General features: G+C 42.4%; 1 protein-coding gene across 1 annotated transcript in view; it reads left to right on the top strand.

The window, feature by feature from the left end:
• The first annotated feature begins 2,614 nt into the window (after positions 1-2,614).
• Positions 2,615-18,355, top strand: part of madd (MAP-kinase activating death domain) — a 37,820-nt gene continuing 22,079 nt past the window's right edge. The window contains exons 1-15 of the mRNA XM_079216975.1: positions 2,615-2,918; positions 4,206-4,337; positions 4,870-4,983; positions 5,091-5,171; positions 7,682-7,738; positions 8,539-8,711; positions 9,486-9,721; positions 9,799-9,955; positions 10,721-10,824; positions 10,905-11,092; positions 11,255-11,511; positions 11,759-11,898; positions 13,919-14,017; positions 15,335-15,352; positions 16,558-16,617. Of these exons, the coding sequence (XP_079073101.1) occupies positions 2,622-2,918; positions 4,206-4,337; positions 4,870-4,983; positions 5,091-5,171; positions 7,682-7,738; positions 8,539-8,711; positions 9,486-9,721; positions 9,799-9,955; positions 10,721-10,824; positions 10,905-11,092; positions 11,255-11,511; positions 11,759-11,898; positions 13,919-14,017; positions 15,335-15,352; positions 16,558-16,617 (2,113 nt within the window). The 5' untranslated portion in view covers positions 2,615-2,621. The remainder of the gene's footprint in view (positions 2,919-4,205; positions 4,338-4,869; positions 4,984-5,090; positions 5,172-7,681; positions 7,739-8,538; positions 8,712-9,485; positions 9,722-9,798; positions 9,956-10,720; positions 10,825-10,904; positions 11,093-11,254; positions 11,512-11,758; positions 11,899-13,918; positions 14,018-15,334; positions 15,353-16,557; positions 16,618-18,355) is intronic.

Here is an 18,355-nt window from a genome sequence, read left to right as displayed (position 1 = left end):
GAGCCGGGCTCCCTCGCACCACCCAGAGGTGAGGCTTAAGACGGCATCTCCTACATGCTCTTCTTCAGTGCAGCTTATGGTTTAATGGGGGTTTTCTTTCTTTCTGTGTACCATTTCACCGTTGGTGCACATTAAAACATACATGTATTTATGGAAAATATATTTTAGATGCCCCTGCTTGCAGCTATTTTGGTTTAAAAGGTGGTTCGAGCAAATCAAACTGTTGCAAAATACTGACCACATTCACGCTCGCTTATTCCTTTTGTCACGGCTTTACTCCAAATGTCAACTCATTATTGGGCAGATTGCCACGAGTTAATTCACATTACCAAGGGCATACCACCTTTTGCTTTGAATGAAACCATGGCATTTACTTTCTCGTCGTCGGATTTTTTACTCCTTGAATTTGACCGTTTTTGTAGTGTGGACTGTAATTAACTTGACAGCCTCTAAGTCTCGGTCACATAAATTGACCCCATATAAATCTGTACATGTATGCACATCAATACAGATGAATAACATGCAAAAAAATGCAAAAAAGAAGGTGAATACGGCTCATGCTTGATGATCTGTCTTCTTTATCTGTAAGATGTTGAATTGCGTTCGTGACGTGGCAATTTATTGACGACAAACACAGTCGCTCAAAAATCCTTTTCACTTCACTGTTTCAAAGCTAGAAACGTTTCCAAGAAAATAACAATGATTTGTTGCTTCTACCGTGATCCCAACCCTCCTCCCCTCCATCTGTTTCTCTCATTGTCCGCCTGCTATCTGTATGTTTGTGTTGCACAATTAATACCAGGGATTTTGTCTGTGGCTCCGTGCAGTTTTGCAGGCCATCTGCAGCTCGCGTCATGTTTTCACAGTGCGCTCTATGCGATCACACTCCACCTCCATGATAAATGCCGGCAAGCAAAGTATCCACCGTGCATTTTAAAAGGTTTTATATTCCAGCGATTAATATTTAATCCAGTGCTGTCGGTTCAGCCGAGGCACAGAGACAGTTTTTAAGAATAATAAACTTTTATCAACTGATAACTTGCTTTTTAGTTGTGCACCCGTTCTATAGAAAAGAGATGCGTTCAAAATAAACTTAATGTAGGAGCTGCATGTTTTACCCGCGGCATTCAGCAGTGTGTTGTGCTTATTAGACTGGACAACCCAAGAGTTGATCGTTTTTGTGTGGTGGTTTTTCTTCTAAATTAAACAGCCATGTTGATTGATTTCTTATTGGTTTCCTGCTGCAGAAAACACCCACAGCCATTCACTGTGTGTTGTTGTCGCAGTATTTCGCTCTTGGTTATCCAGGGTGACACAACAGATTGCAGTTTTGGAGTGACAAAGTGTTAATTAGGCTGTCACTTCACACTGGCTTAGGCCCAGTATGATTGTTGGTCACCCAAAGTGTTTTCCCCACAGCCGACTTATTATATATGTATATGTATTTATAGCTGTATAACCAGCGCAGCGTTTCCCCTCATTATCCATCCAAAGCACAGATAATTTCATACCTTTCTTTCCTCTGATAAAATGCTGCAGCCAATATCATCGATGTAGATTTCTCCGACAGCCTCGGGGTAAAAAAAAAAAGGCTATTAAAGCCATAGAACAGAACTGAGAACCCCCCCCCCCCCCCCCCCCCCTTCCCAGATATGGTTGGTTGAAAAGTGGCGTGGCAATGACAGAAGTAGGAGCGCCGTTGCATAACGGCTGCGAGCGCTTTCTATTCTATGGCGGCTCTGACAGATTGAGGTCTCTGGCTGCCTTTGGGTAGCAGCTGCAGTTGGTGGGAGGGCTCCAAAGGACTAATGATTTATCTACACACACACACACACACACACACACACACACACACACACACACACACACACAGTGTCATTAAACCCTCTCTCGAGTGTATATTCTCTTTGTGTGTAGAATGGAGGGTTTGCACATCAATATTTCGGTGATTGCTTAAGAGCCTCTCGTGTATTAAAATCTCATTTGCTCGTTATATTAGGGATTTCGTTGGCCTCGTGGTGCCGGTTTGCTGCAATTAAATGAGCAAATCGTTTAGTTTGATCTGTTTTTAATTAAAAAAAATTACAGTTGATAATACATCGTTATTTGTTAAGCTCAACATATTTAGCATGTTGGTGACATTTCTTTGCTTATGGAAACAGGAGTCGCCATATATTAGGGCTATGGCACTCCATTAAAATAATATTGCAATACTTAAGTGTATTGATATTGTTCTCATACCTGTTCAAACTGCCACTATAATAGGGCCAAACTATGTTATTCATTCTTTATTATATGTTTCAAGCTATTTCTGAAAATATTTCAAGTTCATGCCAGAAATTCTTATTCCAGTTTCTCAGATGTGATGATATATTGCTTCTCTCTGTTTTATATCGGGATGCATTTAATATCTTTTGTTTTAGATTGGTGGTCTGACAAGCGAGACTATTTGAGGTGTCACACTTTTTGAATTGCGTGAAACCAATTTGAAGACCTTTCGTTGGGATTAGGATATTTGTTGGAGATCAAGAATGAATACAAAGAATCGATGAAATGCATGAAATAATTCCAAAGAAATCCCTCTGAATGCACGCTCTGTTTCCGTCCTTCCCAGGGACACCATGTGGCGGGTGTTCACCGGGGCGCTGTCGGTGGAGGAGAAGGGCAGCCAGCTGCTGGCGGACCTGCGGGAGATTGAATCCTGGGTGTACCGGTTGCTCCGCTCCCCGGTACCAGTGGCCGGTCAGAGGCGCGTGGATGTGGAAGTCCTGCCGCATGAACTCAAGCGGGCGCTCACCTTCGCCCTGCCGGACAACTCCCGCTTCTCCATGGTCGACTTCCCCTTGCACCTCCCCTTAGAGCTGCTGGGCGTGGACGCCTGTCTCCAGGTCCTCAGCTGCATCCTGCTGGAGCACAAGGTAAGGGACAGGCACAGCGACCTTCCCGAAACCTGCTTCTAAATAAATAAAGTCGGAGTGAGATCTCCTCGTCGTAAATCCTCTCTCGGTCTTGCACGAGTTTGTGCTTTACACCGACGTAGAAGCTGATAACTCGTCGTCATGAATGCAATAAATCCTTAAAACTAATGGAGGAAACACAAGCAATGTATCACAACAATTGGGCAACAAGCAGAACATCAATCTGCAGAAATGATCAGTTTTCGGCTGTTTGTCGAGCCGTCCATCCTCGTCCGCTGCAGGTAACGTACAGTTTGATCATAAGAACAAATGTATGAACATTTGAAGAAAAAAAAAAAAAATCTCCTCACAATAAAATCAAAAAGAACCAATACGAGTATCGCTAAGGAATCAATTGGTTCTGTCTCTTTGTTTTCATTTATATGTATTATTGCCAGGAGGAGAACCAAAACGCCAGTGGGACTTTATTAAAGATCGACCTGATTGTTTCAAGGAGAAAGGGCAAGCAAAACTATATTTAGTGCGTTGTGATTGGTCAGTGGTTTCTTCTCGAGAGCAGCATCGTGTCCACGCTTCTACTTGTTCAAAAACCCTCCTGAGAAATCTCCGGAGTGACCTTCATCAGGCGCTTTCTGTTTGACGGAGGCCCACTGAAGCCATTTCACTGCAAGGCAGACAAAGCATGATGGGTAAAAAAATAAATAATTGATGCACAGCCTCATTTTCTAGCTATTCCAAATCTAAACCTCAGCTTTGTAGCTTCAGCCACCAACTAAAGAAGCAAACTGCCGGTTAAATCCTGGACAATTTCTCTGCTTTTTTTTTACTTTGTCTGTTTCTCAAATGCAGAATGTATCTGGGCCAACCTGCCTAAATAGATGTTCCCTCAACCAAAACATAGGTTGTTGTCCCAGACGTCCTTTTGGAAATTAGATTGATCGAAAAGTCTTCCTGAATGGGGGTCGACCACCGCGAATATGTCTGTCTGTCTGTCTGTCTGTCTGTCTGTCTGTCTGTCTTCTTTTGAAGTGGAATTCAATGCATTCATTAAATTCAGTCAGGCTGAACTAAAGTGCTGCCTGGAAGCTTTTAGAGAGACTTCCCTTTCAAGCACTTTGTGCTGCAAAATGAATTTTTCATAAAAGCTCAGTATTTTTTTATGTTGCTGGCAAAATTAGAGATTTACTTTAGAGATCAAAAGAGGAAATCTGGAGAGATCTACGGAGAAATGACACAGCAAGGTGTCTGTGTCTCTGTTTTAAATGCGTGTTTCTTTTACTTCCTCAGGTCATTCTTCAGTCCAGAGATTACAACGCTCTGTCTATGAGCGTCATGGCCTTTGTCGCCATGATCTACCCTCTGGAATACATGTTTCCCGTCATCCCCCTACTACCAACGTGCATGGCCTCTGCCGAGCAGGTAAAACCTATGAATACATGTTCTAGTGACTGGGTGAATACAAATTGTCTTTATTTAAAAGGGACCATGTACAGTTCGAACATAAATGCCACCATTTGATGCACTGTACCAGATTATAGCTTCGGCTAATTTGCATCTGTAGTCCCTTGACAGGTCATAACAAACATAACACAATAGCAAACATTACAGGATGGAAGACAATACAACATTACATGTGAGGAGAAGAACACGAAAGACACACAATACAAAGCTACAGGGCAGCACATTAAAAGTAAGTCGTAAAAACCATAATGACCTTTTGGCTAAAGAACTTTTAACCATCACAAGCTCCAAATCCACGAAACCAGTCTGAACATGAAGAACATCTTGAAACCATAAAATGAGTCTGTGGAGCCGACTAGTTGTCGGACCCTCGTCCGCTACGATTGGCCCGTCTGCGTTCGAGGGCGGGGCTTAGAGAAGGGTCAACTGCAAATGCTCTCGGGCGCAGCGACGTCAAGTTGCGACTGACCGGTATGTTTTCTCCCCACAGCTGCTTCTTGCCCCCACCCCCTACATCATAGGTGTACCTGCCAGCTTCTTCCTCTACAAAGCCGATTTCAAAATGCCCGACGACTTGTGGCTGGTCGACCTTGACAGCAGCAAGGTCGGTGCATCGACACGCCGTTTCCGCTCCTCCCTTCGGATCTCGTTTTGTCTGTTTTTTTTTTTTAAAAATGTTTTACAACTTCTTGTTTATTTTCTTGTCTCCAGGTCATCGCACCAACCAACGCAGAGATTCTACCACCTCTCCCAGAGCCTGAAGCAAACGAGCTTAAGAAACACCTGAAGCAGGTACTGCTTGTGATTTACGTCGGTCCTCTTGAATTGTTATCAGTGTTTATATATTATTTTTATTCCGCTGCTCTGGCAGCCGGGGGCTCGGCACAAAACCAGTGCGTCGACTGGAAACCACATGAACCCTGGAGCCGACCTTCCAATGCTGTTCACTGATTGCTTATATAAATGTAAAACTTCTCTTTTCAGCAGTGGGGAGAGTAGGGGCTTCCTTCTTCATCACAGTTGTATGTATTGTAGATGAGCGCATTTGAAATTGGATTTGTGGTGCACTAACATAAACAAATGTTTTTCTTTTCTTTTTTTTTCTTTCCTGTTTTCTTTGCATGCTCTAAGCTCTTGGAGGTAAAGAAAATAAAACCCTAGGACCCCGCTACCCAAGCTAAACCTTTAGCAATGCTGCTAGTAACTAACTTACCCCTCTAACCCGAATAATCTAACACAACATCAGAACCTGGATCTGATTCATGGAAACGCCTCACATGACGGTGGGCTTATCGTCCACGAACACTTAGCCACGGCTGAGCTTTTTGTTCTCATTGGCTGTTGATCAGATTTCCAATTCATCCTTGTGTTTCCGCAGTGAAAACTTGGATGGATAAGAAGTTAATTACCCTAAACTCTTATCTGAAGGACTACGGGACCAAATGGTTCTTATCCACAGGAAGGCCCTGATCGGACGTCGGAGCGCATTCTTTGTGTGCTGCGTCTAAACCACCAAGTAATCGTAAATAGTTCAGTTTAAACGATTTACCTGGATTCTCAAGTACGGCACTTATTTGCCTTCTGCGGTTTTCCTGTTCAGACCATAGTGACGACAGTTGGTGAAGTCGCACAGCACCAACTGTCGTCAGCGAAAGAAAAAACGCTTATGACGTTTGGTGCTTTTCTACTCGGAGGTGAGTTTTGTTTTCTTTTATATTTTTTCATTCGAGCCGTGCAACTCGTTTCACCCTCATTCAAAACGATTTAGAAAAAGCTGCACCAGGTTGTTGAAACACCATCTGTCTGATCAGGGCCTTCAGGCATTTTCTAAAAGGAGACCAACATCATAAAATGGCCCAACCCTCATTTGTGTAATCATATATTTAAAAAATTACACCAGGACAAAACTTATTTATCTTTTTATTTTAGTGGTTTGAATTTTTATTTTTTTATTTGTATAACCTTCACAAGCTACAAAGTGAATACACACTTCTTAACTGTTGAAGGGACAGTTTGGATGTTTTTAGGTGGGGGTTGTATGAGGCAGTTTGTAGAGACGGCTCTCCTCAAAGTCACTAGACTCCATTGACAAAAACTCTAATTTCACATCACAGAACACTGGAGCTGCCGGTGCACTTAATCGCTTGGTTTGTTTGTGTTGTTGTGTGAATTTGGGGATGCCAAACTAACTCTTTAAAACACTTGACTGTTGATCAGGACCTCATACAACCCTTCTTAAAAAAAAAAACAATCTCACATACACACATTTAGTTTTATACGCCTTGAATCAGAGCCGGTTCGGTGTGTGTGTGCGTGTGCGCGTGCGCGTGCGTGTGTGCGTGTGTAATTAGCAGCTCTCTCCCATGTGTGTGGATGTGTGACCGAGAAGCTGGTGTGAAGGAGTGTGCAAAGCCTCAGTTTAGCGGTTGCATATTTAGAAACGAGAAGCAGATCAACAACAACAATAATATCTGCGATTGGAGAAAATGACGCTGAAGATGCTTTAAGTTATTACCGGAAGACTGTGATGCCAAAAGCAGAATGTTGCTCGTGTGAGTCCCTTTTTTAAAAAATACTTGCACTGAACACTGGATAACAAAAATAAATTGGTCCCAGAACGAGCGACTAATTTATTTTACTTTGACCAAACCGGTGGTTGTGTTATTTCAGCTCGTTATTAAGGCTTTTATTTTGAAACGGGTGCTTTATTGTGCAAGTATTTTATCTGTGTTTCTGAAAAGATCTGCTGTATTTCGTATCTATCATCACCACTCCATCGTAACCACTGGCTCGTCCCAGCTGGTCACCATGGATGGCCTCCATGTGTCTTTTTTGGTGTCTCTTTTTTTCTGTAGGTTAAGTCTAGTTTTTGGTCACATGTGTGCTTGTCTGTGTTCCTCACCGTCTTTCATGTTGAGCATACAAAAACCCATATTCCTCTTTCTCTCTTGGTCTTCCTCTTTTGTCTCTCTTCACTCACTCTCTTGCTCTTACTGGCCGTCCATCACGTTCTCAAAACAAACACAAATGTATCTTTTCTTATCTCCTTTCTTCAGTGAATTGTAGAATATGAAAATAAAAAACGAAGAGACGTAATCTCGTCTTTGCACAAAAACAAATATCGTCGGCAAGTTTTTTTCCGTCAGCGAAAAAGTGCTGCTGAAAGGAGACTAAGAAAAGGAAGGGAAAGGGCCGTGTGGTCGCGACCCCCTCCCGTCATGTGCTGTTGCAGTGTCGGTTCCAAGTTGTCATCCCAGGCCTTCATGTGACTCTCCTCGCATCTCTCTTATCCCCCTTCCTAGTGTCTGGTTAGGTTGACCGTGATCACCCAAAAGCAGATCTTCTCCTCTGAAAATAAGGTTACTTATTTCTCCTCCTGTGGAATGTGTAATGCCCCTGCACGGAAATCTTCTTTCTTTCTCTCTCTCTCTCACATTGTTTTTGCTTGCGACTACAACTCGTCTCCCGCCCTTCGGAGACTTGGATAAACTGCATAATCACAGGAATGTTGCGGATCGGTTTTATATTTTTAACACACTGCTTAGCTCTGGCTTGAGCATGACTGAATGTGCGTGCATCTAACTTGGCATCAGTTAGTGTTCTTCATAGTTTAAATAAAACAAAAAGATATGATGAAGCTAACCACCTTGTTGACGGAGTTTTAACATCCATCCAGACCCGGCAACTAAATGTTCCATAATGCTAAGCTAAACATTTTGACTCTTGAGTCTGCAGCAGTTTCCCCTTAAAGCAAACCATGCATATTGACTCCCTTCCTCTCAGAAGTGACACACCCACCGGAGGCATCAACATGCACAACAACTGAAATCCCTCAGCTGCTGTTTGTAATAAGGGTAAAGACTAAAAGTGGGCGTACTATTTATATTAATTTCATTGGGTCATCCCATAAACCAGATTTCCCATGTTTAGTCCCCATCACTCACTCACTCAAGGTATTTCCCCTCAAAAGCGAGGGGGAATGTTTATATTATGTCCCCTTAAGTGTAGACATTCTTATTTTAAGTAAATGTTGATGCCAATCGTGGGAGTGGTCCAACACAGTGCTGTGTGTTTTTTTTTTTTTTTTTTTTTTTTTTTTTTGTTGTCTTCAAATCTACTGCTGTGTTTTTTTAACGTGGGTCCACGTCACCTGTTCTAGGCCTTGGCCAGCATGAGTTTGAACACCCAGCCCATCCTGAACCTGGAGAAGTTCCAGGAAGGTCACGAGATGCCTCTGCTCCCTCCGGGCCGAGACAAAGCCTCGCCGTCCTCCACTGAGTTCAACCCTCTCATTTACGGCAACGACGTTGACTCTGTGGACGTGGCCACCAGGCAAGCTATGAACGTTTGCGCTGGTCGCCTGAAAAGTTACTAACGAGTTACATCTATGCAGTTTCAAATGTCAGAGTCAGTTTTATTGTCACTTCCTCCAAGACCTGAAATTATGTTTCTCTACTGTCTGACATAAAGTGAATAGTGCAAAACAGTTAAAAAAGTACAAAATAGACAACATGTAAACTATAAACAACATTTAAACATACTGCAAAAACAGTGAAAAAAAAAAAGAAAGTAAAAGATAAACAACATATAAACAACATAAATTAGGAAACTATTCAGGGACGATCACCAATATTAATCTGTTCGTTCTAGCCAATACTGACTCAAAAGCCAATAAAATTATCTTATGAATGCAAGAATATGAAAAGGAGATATATATTTTTTAATTTTAAGCTCACCATCCTTGGAATAGAACATCCATTCATTCATTGTGAACTTGTTTGTATTGTTTTTCACATTTAGTCTAATTACCTCCAGACCTGTGCTCCTTACTGTGAAGCATGTAGAGGCTACAAAGTGACTCAATATTCACTTATTATTATATTGTATATCTTCTAAAAATGTCCTTTTTTATTTTCGTGTGTGTTTTTAATTCGTGCAACGTAATAATCGGCTGATGTTCTATTATCGTAACAATAATTATATAATTTCCGTACTTATCGGTCCGTGTATCAGCCACCAATATATCTTGCAATCCTAATTATATTTTTGCATATTTACGATTTTAAAAAGAAAAAGATATTAAGCCAAACTAACTTTCTTTCACAGGGTCGCCATGGTTCGCTTCTTCAACTCCCCGAATGTTCTCCAGGGGTTCCAGATGCACACTCGCACGCTGCGCCTCTTCCCCCGGCCCGTGGTGGCCTTTCAGTGCAACTCGTTTCTAGCGTCTCGGCCGCGGCGCTCCTGCTTTGCAGATAAACTGTCTCACACCCAGGCGGTGGAGTACTACGGAGAGTGGGCTCTGAATCCCACCAACCTCGCCTTCCAGAGGATACACAACAGTAAGGCTCGTTCGTGACGACGGTGGTCTGAACCTTGTCCCGTTAAAGTTAAAGTCCGCTCCTCTCTTCTGTTTCAGACGTGTTCGACCCCTCCTTAATCGGAGACAAGCCCAAGTGGTACGCGCACCAGTTACAGCCGGTGCTCTACAGAGTGTACGACGGGAGCTCCCAGCTGGTGGAAGCCATGGCCGGTCCCTTGGAGGATGAGGGCAACGAGTCCGACCCCACGGACAGGTAAAGCTTTGTTTACGCTTTGTTTATGCTTTGTTTATGCTTTGTTTATGCTTTGTTTACGCTTTCATGCGCGGCGCGCTGTCCCAAAGGTTTTGTAGAAGTCATGTCAATGTGTTATATTCATGTGTTCATGACGTTCATTTACGCTAAGTTTGAAATAATGAATATACTTTTAGAAGAAAGATGCTCAAAATATAAGCAGGCATGCATACAGGCATCTATATAAATGTTTATTCTTTTAATCAAACTATTGTCTCATTCATTTGTGTCATTTAAGGTTCACTGTATGCTTTGAATCCTCATTGTTAGTTTAAATATTACATTTTCTCACTTTTTCATGTTTACACCGAGATTTCACAAAATGTTTGGTCATGGAAATTTGGTAAAAAGTCAACATGTGTATGAACCTTAACAAAATGTATTGTGAAGAAGCAAGAAGACCAACCTCCGCAATGTTGAGGGATTTTAATTAACTGTCCATATTTATGGTCTATTTTATGGCCTTTTACACAAGCACCGTAAACAAAGAAGTCATATATATTTATTTATTTATTTATTTATTTATTTATTTTACAGATGGAATATAAAATGTATCTATATTGCACCAGTTGAAGTAATTCAATATCCTGTAGGCAATATTGCTCGGCGGAGTATAAACTACCTTGAAGAAACCGCAAGATGCTTTTTAAAGGAAAACATGTTGATCAGTTTCAGTGATGCAGTTTCAGTGATGCAGCTGCAGTTGATACGTTTTACTTGTTGCAGCGGCAGTGACAGCGAGGCGTACGACGACTCCAGCTCGTCCTATTCCTCACTCGGAGACCTTGTGAGTGAGATGATCCAAGGCGACATCCAGGGAGACACGCCGAGTGAGTTGTTGTTTCGCCTTCAACATATTCACACCTTCCCTTTTTTCTTTTTAAATAATCGTTTGACCTTGATGTCTCAGGCTTGGACCCGCCGACCCACGCTGCGCTGGGAGACGCTAGCGAGGTCGAGTTTCAAGACCTTCGAGACTCCTCGGGTCCCCCGAGCGGGGACGGACCGGCCGAACCCTCCGATGGACAACCTCTCCGCTCGAGCTCCAGCACAACCGCGAGCTCGAGTCCCAGCACGGTCATCCAGGGGGTCAACCAAGTGGGTGATCCGTCCAATATGAAACATTAAACAATATTTTTAAGCTACATATTTTATTTTTGGACAGGGCTTTATTTATTTTAACAAAGAGCTGTACATTTTACAAGAGCAATGCATTTAATCGTCCATAATTGACATTAATCTGTGCATTCGTTTTTCCAGGAGCCAGGGGAAGCACCTGAAATTGAAGCCTCAGCAGGTGTTGCCGCGTTACAGAACCCAGTCTCCGGACTGGCCGGTCCGCCGTTCCTCAGACCCCCGGTCGATTCTGGCCTGGCGGACTCCGCCAACAGAAAGCAAGAGTACGACAACCCGTACTTTGAGCCTCAGTATGGCTTCCCCTCAGAGGATGACCCTGATGCAGAGGAGCAAGTGGAGTCATACACCCCTCGATTCAACCAGAACCTCAATGGCAACAAGTGTGTTAAGCTTGTTCATCACTTGAATGAATGCGCTAATCATCATTCAAATGGGCTCTCTGACCGACCATGCAATGTTCTCCTATCAGAACCCGGCATGTCAGAACTACTCCCTCATTCATGGTGGTCTTTGAATCTGTGGCGGTGCGGTGTGATGTGTGAATGCTTCAGAGTTCCCTGTACTGTGTGGTTACGAGCGTTCTGGTGTCTTCGGCGCGCGGTAACGTCTTTTTGGTCGTGTCTTCAGGGCTCAGCGTCCTCTACGTCCCAGCAGCCTGAGGCTGCCAGGAGAGTCCGACGGGGAGGGAGACTCCCACAACAGCTCGCCGAACTCCACCATTTCCAACAGCAGCAACGACGGATTTGGAGGACTCATGTCGTTTGCCAGTAAGAGCATTTTAAATATCATTTTGCTTCTTTTTCAGCCAAGTCCAGTTTATGAAATATGTAAGGGCATAGGGCTGTGCGGTATACCGGTCTCAGTTTTCCGTACGGTATGAATTTTTCATATACCGGCATACCGGTCGCCGCTGTTTGGCAGGCAACAACATTTAATGTTAACAGCTTGAAGCTGAAGGTGCAGCAGACTGAGCTACTTATGTCTCATGTTAACTCACTTGACTCATGGTTTGCAAGAAATGACATCGCCAAAATGCATGCTGGGTAAATGACACCGCCCACACAGGAAGACTTTTCTTGTGCAGGAAGAAGTCTTTTCCTGTGCAGCTGAGTGCGCGGGCTTTACCCATCATGCATTTTGGCGATTTCTTTCAAACCATGAGTCAACTTCTATCCGTGAGACGTAAGTAGCTTAGACCGCTGTACACGTACCTGTGACTAGGCATTAAATGTTGCTGCCTGCCGAAGAATGACAATAGTCGTTACGACTGCGCATGCACCACTAGTATCAAGGGATTCCCCTGGGTCCTAAATCCCTCCATGTTTAGCTCCCTATGTAACAAAACATTTGCTGGCCAGTTGCGAGCCAGTGGTGAATAACGAATGCGGTCCTTTTCGGCGTCAATAAATGATGTGTTTATTTAGAAAAAAATACCGTGATATACCGCGAAACCACCAGAATATTACAAAATACCGTAATATGAATTTGTGGCCATACCGCCCAGCCCTAGAAGGGCAGCCTGATTTCGGTGGGCGGGGAAGAGATGGAGCCGCCAAACCGATCGCACCCGTCAGACCCAGTTCTTAAAGTCCAAGTGAAACCGAAGTTAATGCATCTTGAGCTTCTGTATTGAAACCGAATGATTGAGTGGCCTAAGGCTCAGTGCGATACAGAGGACCGTCTACTCCGCTCACACCTCCCTCACGTTCATCTGCGTGCGGCAACGTTTCCCTTGAACAAATTAGATCTCAGCCACATTGTTTTGGAAATGAAAACAAAGTCGTTGCCCACATCTCCTCCTGTCTCCCTCCGTGTTGCTCTGTTAGCTTCTAACATACGCAAACGGTGAAGTGCGTTCTCATAAGAGCGGTGTGGCCCCTGAGTGCAGGACGAGTCCTCAACCATCTGGAAAAATAGGATGTCAAAATCACTCTTTTTTTTCTCATATATTTAGCATACAACAGGAGATAAATAAACAAAAACCACGGGGACGCGGGATTAAAACTGTGAAACTGTATTTTTCATGTCACTGAGTCTTTAAAGACCAAACACCCAGCTGTAGCTTGAACACACCCCCTCACAAATTCAAAAAGGCTTTTTAAATCCAGTGTGCAGTGGGTGTAGTTGCCTACGTGAGAAAGAGAACATGATGTTGCCTCGTCATGCAATTTTCTCTGTGCTTCTGACAACACTCTCACCGCTCTTAAAGCTCAAAAGAATTACCAGTGTGCACCGGCTGCTCGGCACCAAACGCCTCACTGACAAAGTTGGCATCTGGTTGGTGAACTAGTTGAGCTTTTTAGCAGCTAAAGAGCCAGAAGTTTCCCCCAGAAGTTAGTGAGGTTCCAAACTGGCTAAAAGGAGAGTAAATGTTCCACTTTAAGTTAATCAAGCCTGGAGGGAATTTGATCAAATTTGGCACAAACGTCTACTTTAAGGATGAACCAAATAGAATCCGGAGGTCAAAGCTCACTGTGACTTCACGAAACACTTTTTGCCATAACTCTAATTATGACAATGTTACACAAACGTCTAATAGGATGAAATGATGACGTGGTGACCTTTCAGATAGACATGGATGTAAACTGGTTGAGTTATAGAATCGTCATTCTAGTGAGTTATAGATCTGAACATTTACATATTTACTCTTTCTGGGTGAGTTGCCTCTTGTTTAGACTGCCGAGACATGATTACAATAAGAGTAAACCTCTTCTCCAAATTGTCTGTGACGGGTAAATAATGTCAATTATATTTGCATTTGAACTGTATATCCTTTTCTCACTACAGGCAATCTCTACAAGAACCACGGCACCAGTTTCAGTCTGTCCAATCTGGCTCTTCCCAACAAAGCCACGAGGGAGAAAACGCCGTTCCCCAGTTTGAAAGGTAGGACGACAACTCGACCGCTTTCACGTTCGTTCAGGATCCTCACGAGATTCTCCTGTCTGTCCTCATCTTATTCAGTGGGATCTCAAAGGTAATGAGAAACGTAAAAAACACAAAAAACATTTAGTTTAAGGACAGTAGAGGAGATCAAATAAGTCACTATCTTTTAACATTTGTGTTTTTTTTTTTCTGACTCACTCATTTTATGTTTTTCCATCACTGGCTTCATGTTTGCAGTCATGTAGCTTTTTACCATTGAAATTTAGATTACACTCAAATACTAGGATTTAATTCTCTACTTTTTAATATACTATTCGACGGGAAAAATAAAACAATCATAAATACATGTGTGGCCACTGCTTATCTACTAAAAAAATGAATCCATAAATTATGTAAACTTGTCGAAATTATTTTTTAACTTAAGTATTTTAAATTAATTTGTTGTCTTTCCTCTGTCTTTTTGTTTTCAATTATTTTTCTTTATTAATTTGCTTTTGTTGGGTAAAAGAATATTTCAATTTTGATATTGAGGAGGAAATGGAGGAAGCAGGTTTGTAGATCTGTTTTTATAGCTTGACTTTCTCTTCCCGCTGGATTGCCAAACAGATATGGTGCTATTTTAAAGGAGACTATTGAGGATGTATCAAACTGTTTTTCTCTCAAGATTAATGGGAAAATCCACTCAAGCGCAGATTTGATGTTGCCACAGTTTGTTGTTGATTAGAAGAGATGATGAACTATTTCTCATGTGCAGTTTTTCTCATTAATTTGCCTTTTTTTTAAATTGTTCTTTATACTTTTCTTAAATAGTTTGCTCCTTCACCATTAACTGAGAATTTTCGAAAGTGTTCAAGCACTGGTGCAATTGGAAGCAGAGGCCGCTCAAGCGAACTGTCCAAAACAACTGCACAATGTATAGTTTTAATAAGGATGTTGAGACATCAGAAACTGCAGTTATGCATGAATAGAAACCTAAACATAACTAAATTAATCCAATTGTGGTCGCAGCCTTTTCTCAAACAGAACCATTTCGCAGACAAAATCGGTCACGCTAAATTGTTAGAGGGACTGAGAATTGCACTTGGGAACAGAGCAATTAAACTGGTTAATATTTATGATATTTATTTTTAATTTTGGGGCGAGGAAGGTTTTAAGATAGTAATACAAATTCTGTTTAGGCTGGATTTTCACTTTAAATGAGAGAAAGCAGGTGAAGCATGGTAATCTAACTCAATAGCTCCGCTCTAAGTGGAATAGCTGCCATAGAAAATGTTCTGCCCCGTTTTGATTCTGATGTGTTTTGTCTTTGTCGTTCAGATGACCCTGAAAGCCCGGGTATGTCATGTCTGGTGTGATAGTTTTGTATTTTTAGCCCCCTTACTAGGCATCTCTCGATCCTTGAAGTGACCTCTACCCATCTTACACCCTGTTTCTCAGCATAGGACTAAGATAGAAGAGCTTTTAACGTCTTTCATGTCCCTTCTGTTCCTTCGCCATTCTGCTCCGTGTGACTGTGGGAGTCTTTATGATGCACACATGCACCGTCAAAAGATGTCTTTCCTGACTCTAAACGTAGTGATGTGGCATCTGCACATCTCGCTGCTTTAACCTAATTATTGTTTCTGTAGTGTCGACCGTCACATAATGGTCTCCCGACTCGTGTGTTTCACCTCGCTTGCTTGTGTGGTGGCTCCTCTTTCTGAGTGTCTCCTTCCCCGTTTGAGAAAACTCAATAATTTCACATAAAGCTGTTGACGATCTCAGGAGTGTTTTACTGTCGATCATGATCATCTTTTGTGTTTTTGTGCTAAAAACAAGATTCCTGCCTGGCAACATGCACAAAATCTACTTCAACCATTGCTCTAGATTGACATTTTCACAGTTGAACTGGACTGTTGAGCATCATGCACATGGTTCAGGCCACTGATGTGTATACACAACAAAGTACGAGCTACACACAGCTCCTACTTGGTGCTGTAAATGTTGAATGTGTTGCCCATAGACATAGAATAAGGAGGAGAACGGATATTGAACGGTTTTCTGTGGTCATGTTGACTAGTTAAAAAAGAAAATGATTAGTTTTCATGGTGACAACATACGTCAGTGTAATAAAGTGTTATTGCTGCTCCGGAGAAGGACGGTTGGCTAGTTAGCTTGTTAGCGTGTTAGCATGTCCTTCTCTAGAGTGTGAGTAAGGCGGAGGGATTATTAGACCCAGCGCAGCTCAGTTCATGTAACCAATGTAGCAGCAAAGCATGCTGGGATTAGCTGGCGAGCTATTGGCCACGGTGCAAATAAAAATGTCCACCACTCCATCCTGCTACGTTGATTTGAATTGGGAATGTCTGTGGTACTCCTATTCTACTTCTATGGTGTTGCACAACACATGGCTTTAGTCATCCTATCAAACACTTTCAGGGTTGATGCCATCATCAGCACATGTTGTCGTTTTCTCTTTTCCGTCCGTCCCCCTCTGAGCCGGTGTCCCTCTCTCTGTTCACCTTTTTTTCCGTGGCACTAATTCTGGGTTTTGTGTGCAGTATTTGGGCTAAATTCTCTAATGGAGGTAATTACAGAGGCTGGCCCGGGGAGCGGAGAAGGTGGGTTCTGCCTTTTCATTGAGTGAGCTGCATGCTGCTCCAAGCCAGTCGACTACATCTCCCAGCATCCCCCTCTGTCTACCCTCGTGTGTGTGTGTGTGTGTGTGTGTGTGTGCGTGTGCGTGTGCCCTCAAAGGTCCAGTGGAGCATTATGTCTGTGTTATCACGCCGTCATTCACAGTGACTTTTCCCCTTCCCCAGACTAACTGTTATTACACTTTATTTATTGAACTAGAGTTATCACAGAAAAGTTTCAAAGGACTTGTACATTGTACATTTAAAATATATATATATATATATATATATATATATATATATATATATATAGCTAACATCCGTCTTCACAGAAAGAAGTCAAACAATACATCAAGCAACAAATAGCCACAGGGAAGCAAATGATGCACAAGACGGTGAACAGGATGTTGGAGATACAGAATAAGAATACAATGAGCTAAAATAATCTCCCAGCATGCTTCGTTTCCCATTGTTTTTCTTGTCCTTTCTGCTCCCACGGAGTATAAACGGGGTTGGACCCAATCATGCTGCGATTGTCCTGTACACAAAGAGCAGTGACTACAGTGAAAAGAAAAGAAAGAAGCCAATTGTAAACCTAACTGGTGGAAAATGTTTATTATTAGTGCGCTTTATGTGCCGGCACGATACCGGTTGTCTCGATGTTTGTCATGCACACGCCAACCTGGTAGATGAGTTATGGTTGTCAACGTTGCGTTGCAGGTGTTTAGATGAAACTCTCCAGACTTCTTCTAAGGCACAATGTCACAGAGTTTTTTTTTTTTGTTTTTCCTTTTGAGTTATTGGGGGGAACTGAGGCTGTCACTAAGAAACCCCTCAAGATGCTTTGTATTGTTGTCACAGAACTGAAACAATAATACGTTTACCAAAGCAGTTGGCAGTGTAATATTTAAAAAATGGATCGAACAGGGTTCCTAATTAAAGTAAATTTACTAAAACATTATAAAATGTCCCTTCACTTGTACACTGGGGTTTGTCCCAGTAACTTAATTCTGTCTCTGGTGGTGTCATATTCATGAGGCAGTTGTTGTTTTTATTACCCTACTGTGTGAGAGAGAGAACTTTAATAATCCACAAAACCAGTCCGATGGCTCGCAGCAGCAGACGGCAATTAAAGACATAATGCAACAACAACAATAGAAACACACACACAGTGCTGCAGGAAAGAGTCGCCATTTTTGAATTCCGGTTCCCTCGTCAATCGATGCCGATGGTTCTTTTATTATGTGTTTTTGGTTGGATGCCAGAAATAAGGTCCGTAGTGAACACGACATAAGAGTTTTTACCGTGTGATTTTTCGTGTTAAAAAGGCTAAATGAGACTATTAAACGTCATTGGCGTCATGTGACCGTTGTGCCGTTAGTTTGTAGCCCGACGTTTCGGAAAAGGTTGTTTGCCACTGAGCTTATTTTTTTCATCAAGAGGACGTTAGTGGAGCTCAGGAGCCCGTCTATCCACTAGATTTAAAAACAGGATATGAAAACAATCAATCAGCCGATGACTAAAAAGCAAGCGATGCACCTAAACACGAGCCAGTGATGCATGCATTGCGTCTGAGATGAAAGCTCTCAAAGTATCGGCGTTTTCATCGTCCAATGGAGCATCTCCAATGCTCCATGAAGTAGTCTAATTGACTAGGGATATTTCTCAAGTATTTCACATCTCTTCTTCTTTATGAGTGTGAACGGCACTTAAGTGACCGACT

This window comes from Taurulus bubalis, assembly GCF_910589615.1.
Source record: "Taurulus bubalis genome assembly, chromosome: 4".
Taxonomy (NCBI): domain Eukaryota; kingdom Metazoa; phylum Chordata; class Actinopteri; order Perciformes; family Cottidae; genus Taurulus; species Taurulus bubalis.
Note: the sequence above shows the minus strand (reverse complement) of the source record. Positions and strands in the feature narration are given on the sequence as shown.